This window comes from Lactuca virosa, chromosome 4 (assembly GCF_052849685.1).
Source record: "Lactuca virosa cultivar CGN04683 chromosome 4, Lactuca_virosa_CGN04683_v6, whole genome shotgun sequence".
NCBI lineage: Eukaryota > Viridiplantae > Streptophyta > Magnoliopsida > Asterales > Asteraceae > Lactuca > Lactuca virosa.
Window position 1 is genome coordinate 378,621,208 of NC_136429.1, and position 4,504 is coordinate 378,625,711.

Here is a 4,504-nt window from a genome sequence, read left to right on the forward strand (position 1 = left end):
CCTAGGTGTTTGATTTGTGCTTTCTCGGTAAGATCAGCTGACCCAATTTGCTTTCTCGCTCAGTTTCTTAACAGTTGATGACTGGAAATTAAACCATCTTGCCCCTGCGTCTTTATTCTTTCTTCCCTCATTCGCGTTCCCTTCCCTCATTCGCGTTCCCTTCCCTGTGACCTAAAAGCACAGCCGCCTTACAGGAAGAACTCCACAGCGAACGCCAAACAGAGGTCGCTGGTCGGACCTCTGCCATCTCGCCGTCTGACCTCCGCCACCGCCAGATTTCTCTTCAATCAGTGACGCCTTCTCGATTCCATCACACATGTAAGATATTCTTCTAATTTTTCTGTTAATTATTTTCAAAATCAGATACCATTTATGCTTTGATGGTATGAAATTTGAAGTTCTTTATGAAATCAAAATACCATTTGGTTAGAATATTATAAATTCTCAACTTGTATGTGAATTGGAAGTTTGTTTTTGTTCTTTTTTGTAGTTCTTTGTGTACAAGAACTGAAATTTGAAATTCTTTGTTCTAATATGATGAATTTCGAAATTGTATGTGAATTGGAAGTTTTTTTATGTTCTGATTTGTCGTTCTTTGTGTATAAGAACTGGAAATTGGAGTTTTTTTTTCTAATGTTATGAATTCTGAAATTGAATGTGAATTGGAAGTTGTTTTTTTTTTGTTTATAAGCTATAAAATTAGAAATTATAAGCTATAAAATCAGAAATTTAAAGTTCTTTTTTGTTTATAAGCTATAAAATCAGAAATTATGTTTGTTGTATTATGAAATTGAAATCAAAATCCAAATGTTATGAAATTGTTTAAGTATATGTTGATATTGTTGATCTTAGTTGTTAGCTTGTTATCTTTTGTGAAATTTTTAGCTTGAATATTGATGTTTTATGAAATCTGAAATTGTTTGTGTATAAGTTATCAAATCATAATTTTTTTTTGAGTTTAATTGTGCTATTATTATTTAGGATGATGTTAACTTCCTTGGTTGAAAATTGCTTTATGTTTAAAATTGTTCTTGATCTTGATAGAAACTATGATAAATTACTTTAAATATTAATGTTTTAGGATGTTGGTTTGGAACGAGAGTGAGGACAAAACCTTCCTTGATGCATGTATCCATGAACTAAACACTAATGGCCGTGAGGGTTCTGGGCTTAACGCAAGTTCATGGAAGACAATACGCGAAAAATTGATAAACGAACATGGTAAAGAGGTTGATCAGAAGCAAATGAGAAACCACTTTGACTACTACAAATCAAAATATGTTGCTTGGGTGAAACTGAAAAACAAAACCGGCAATATATATGATCCTATAAAAAGTAAATTTAATCTGACCGATGAACAATGGAAGGAAGAGGGGAAGGTAATACTTTTTATCACAAATACTAGTATGATTACTTTTATAACAAATACTAATATTTATAAAAATTGTAAACATCTGAACAAGTTCGTGTTGTCATTGAAAACTAAACCCCTGCTGTTCCCTGATCTTTGCACCCAACTATTTGAAGGGTCGACCTCAACGGGCTTTCAAAATTGGGGGCCATCTTCTACACTCCCTCGTCCTGTAGAAGAGTTTAGTGCCCATGATTTTGATGATGATGTTCCAATGGAAACCTCAACACAACACGTAGGTGCAAGTGAAGAATCTTCGGGGCGTTCAAAAAATAAGGAAATTGGTGGAAACAAAAGAGTTGGTGGAAAAAAAAATGCAAGGGCATTAGAAGTTGAGGAGGAGATTGTCAAGCTTGCAAGGTCGTTAGTGGAAAAAAAAATGAAAGAATGGAAAAAAGTGAAATGGATAAGGATGTTGATGCGTGTATGGAGAAATTGAACAAAATGGAATGAGGAGAAGAAGATGAAAGACACAAGACCGCTCTTTTGCTATTTGGTGAAAGTACCGATGTTCGAAAAGTTTGGTTACGACTTTCGCATAGTAGTTGTGAGTCGTGGGTGATGGGTGCGGGTAGGAAGTATGGTTACCTTTGATGGGTGCGGGTAGAAAAGTTTGGTTACTAGTTTTTTTTGGATCCTATGTTTGATGACTTTTTTGGATGATGTTTAGTAGTTTTTTGGATCGTATTTTTGATGACTTTTTTGGATGATGTTTAGTAGTTTTTTGGATCCTATGTTTGATGACTTTTTTGGATGATGTTTACTAGTTTTTTGGATCCTATGTTTGATGACTTTTTTGGATGATATGTTATTGGATATCGAATGTGACTTTTGTTATTTACTATTTTTTGGTTATATGATGTTTGTTATATGACTTTTTTTTACTTTAACATGTTACCTAATTGTTTGTAACAGGTCAAGTATGGTTTCTGATGGTGAAGTTGTAGCTTTTCTTTTACTTGTGTTTTATTGGTTGAGGTCAAACCGGCGCAGACTAATCAGAATTCATAGAATTAGAGATAACAATTCAAGTGGGTATGCGTATACGCAAGATTTGATGTACGGAGACCCTACACAATGTTTCGATATGATGCGTCTTACACAAGAGGCATTTGAATTATTATGCAACCATTTTACCCAAAAAAAATGGTTGCAAGCTAGTAGGACAATAAGAAGTGAAGAGAATATGGCTATGTTCTTACATGTTATAGGACAAAATGAACGTTTTCGCGCGGTTAAGGGAAGATTTCATCACTCCACACAAACGATTCATCAATGTTTTCACGAAGTCCTAACTGCAATGATGTGTTTTGCAAAAGAAATTATAGTACCAACAACTCCTAATCCAACAAGACATAACTCGGAACGACATAGACGGTTAAAAAATATTTTTTCCGGAGCAATAGGTGCATTAGATGGAACTCTTGTACATGCGGTTGTACCCGTTGATCAACAAACTCGTTATAGAGGAAGAGGAAAAGGAGAATGTTTTCAAAATGTAATAGGAATTTGTGATTTTAATATGATATTCACCTTTGTTTGGGCTGGATGGGAGGGTATAGCACATGATTCGAGAGTTTTGAAAGAAGTTGCATTCAATTCGACTTCTGGATTTCCATTTCCTCCACCAGGTTTGTAATCTTTATATAATTTTTATTATCTATATTCTTTATATAATATGTGTCATTATATAATATGTCACATTAATTTGCAGATAAATATTACCTTTGTGATGCCGCATATACAAACACTCGTGGGTTTATGGCTCCATACCGCAATACTAGGTATTGGTTAACCGATTTTCGAAGAGGTAGACCTTTAACTAGAGAAGAAAGGTTCAATTATGCTCATGCACAACTTAGAAATGTTATTGAGCGTGCTTATGGTGTATTGAAGGCAAGATTCCCAATCTTAAAACAAATGGCTCCTTATCCTTTTACAGTGCAAAGAGACATAGTCATTGCTTGTGTCGCGGTCCATAATTTTATAAGGAAATACAATATAGAAGATGATTTGTTTATAAATTTTGAGGAGGACACTATGGTTACTCCTGACGTCCAAGGTGGGGGAATTGATAGAGAAAACATACAAGGCATAGAATGGGGTCCAGAAGCCGTTGAATATATGCGTGTTTTGCGTGATCAAATTGCAAATCGACTACTATCACCTAGTTTACATTAAATTATTATGTTATTTTAAATTTCATTATGTTTTTATTTGGATATTAAATGATTTCTGTTTAATTTACATTTTGTATGACATTTTTTATTTGTGTGTAATTTACATTTTGTATGACAATATGTATGTTTTTATAATTATTCAGCAACTTAATCCATCACTATATATAACAGCAGGGTGAAATGGTCATTTTTCATCACTCAGCACATTCAGTCAAATGTACAATCAAACAACAGGATTTCTTACTCAGTCAGGATTTCTTACCCAGACAGACCTTTCCCAGTCATCACTTTCTCAGTCAGCAACTATCAAATGGGGCCTTAATTTCTAGAAGTCCAGCTGATTTCTGAGTACATGTAAAAGCTAGTGGGAGCATAAGAGTTATGCTAATAATTATCATGCAAGTGGGAGTATGATAATTATAATAAGTGTTGCAAGTTAGCAATGTTAATTGTAGAAGACAAAAGTTTCAATTGGGAAAAAGTTGTTTTGCTATAATTAAGGGAGAGGAAATTGTACTTCATTTCAAATCTAAAAGCTTAGATCGTGAGATTTTAATCAAATTTAGTCAAATATATATATATGAATGTTATGTTGGAATGGTTCAACATAAGGAAATTCTATATATGGGAACATTATTTGCATTCTAAAATTCGATTATGATTACGACATCCCTTTTCATAATCTGAATTGTGAGAACATGGCAAATAAAATGGAAAATAAAAGGACTGGTAAAGTACCATGTTTTTATGTAAGTCGTGTCCCATATGCTTCAGGTATAGGATCGATTACATGTGCTATAATATTCATCCATTCTAAAATTTTCAAATGCCTGGGGCATTAAGAGGGAAAAGGTCTAGAAGTGGATATGACTAAAATGATTAAGCAATTGTCGAGGACAATCTAAAGTTTACC

At 33.7% G+C, this 4,504-nt stretch overlaps 1 protein-coding gene across 1 annotated transcript; it reads left to right on the forward strand.

The window, feature by feature from the left end:
* The first annotated feature begins 1,082 nt into the window (after positions 1–1,082).
* LOC145106375 (uncharacterized) lies at positions 1,083–3,592 on the forward strand. The gene is made up of 4 exons (XM_079043374.1): positions 1,083–1,379; positions 1,464–1,771; positions 2,327–3,042; positions 3,126–3,592. The coding sequence occupies exons 1-4, from the start codon at positions 1,083–1,085 to the stop codon at positions 3,590–3,592; spliced, it is 1,788 nt and encodes a 595-aa protein (XP_078899500.1).
* Positions 3,593–4,504: the final 912 nt, after the last annotated feature.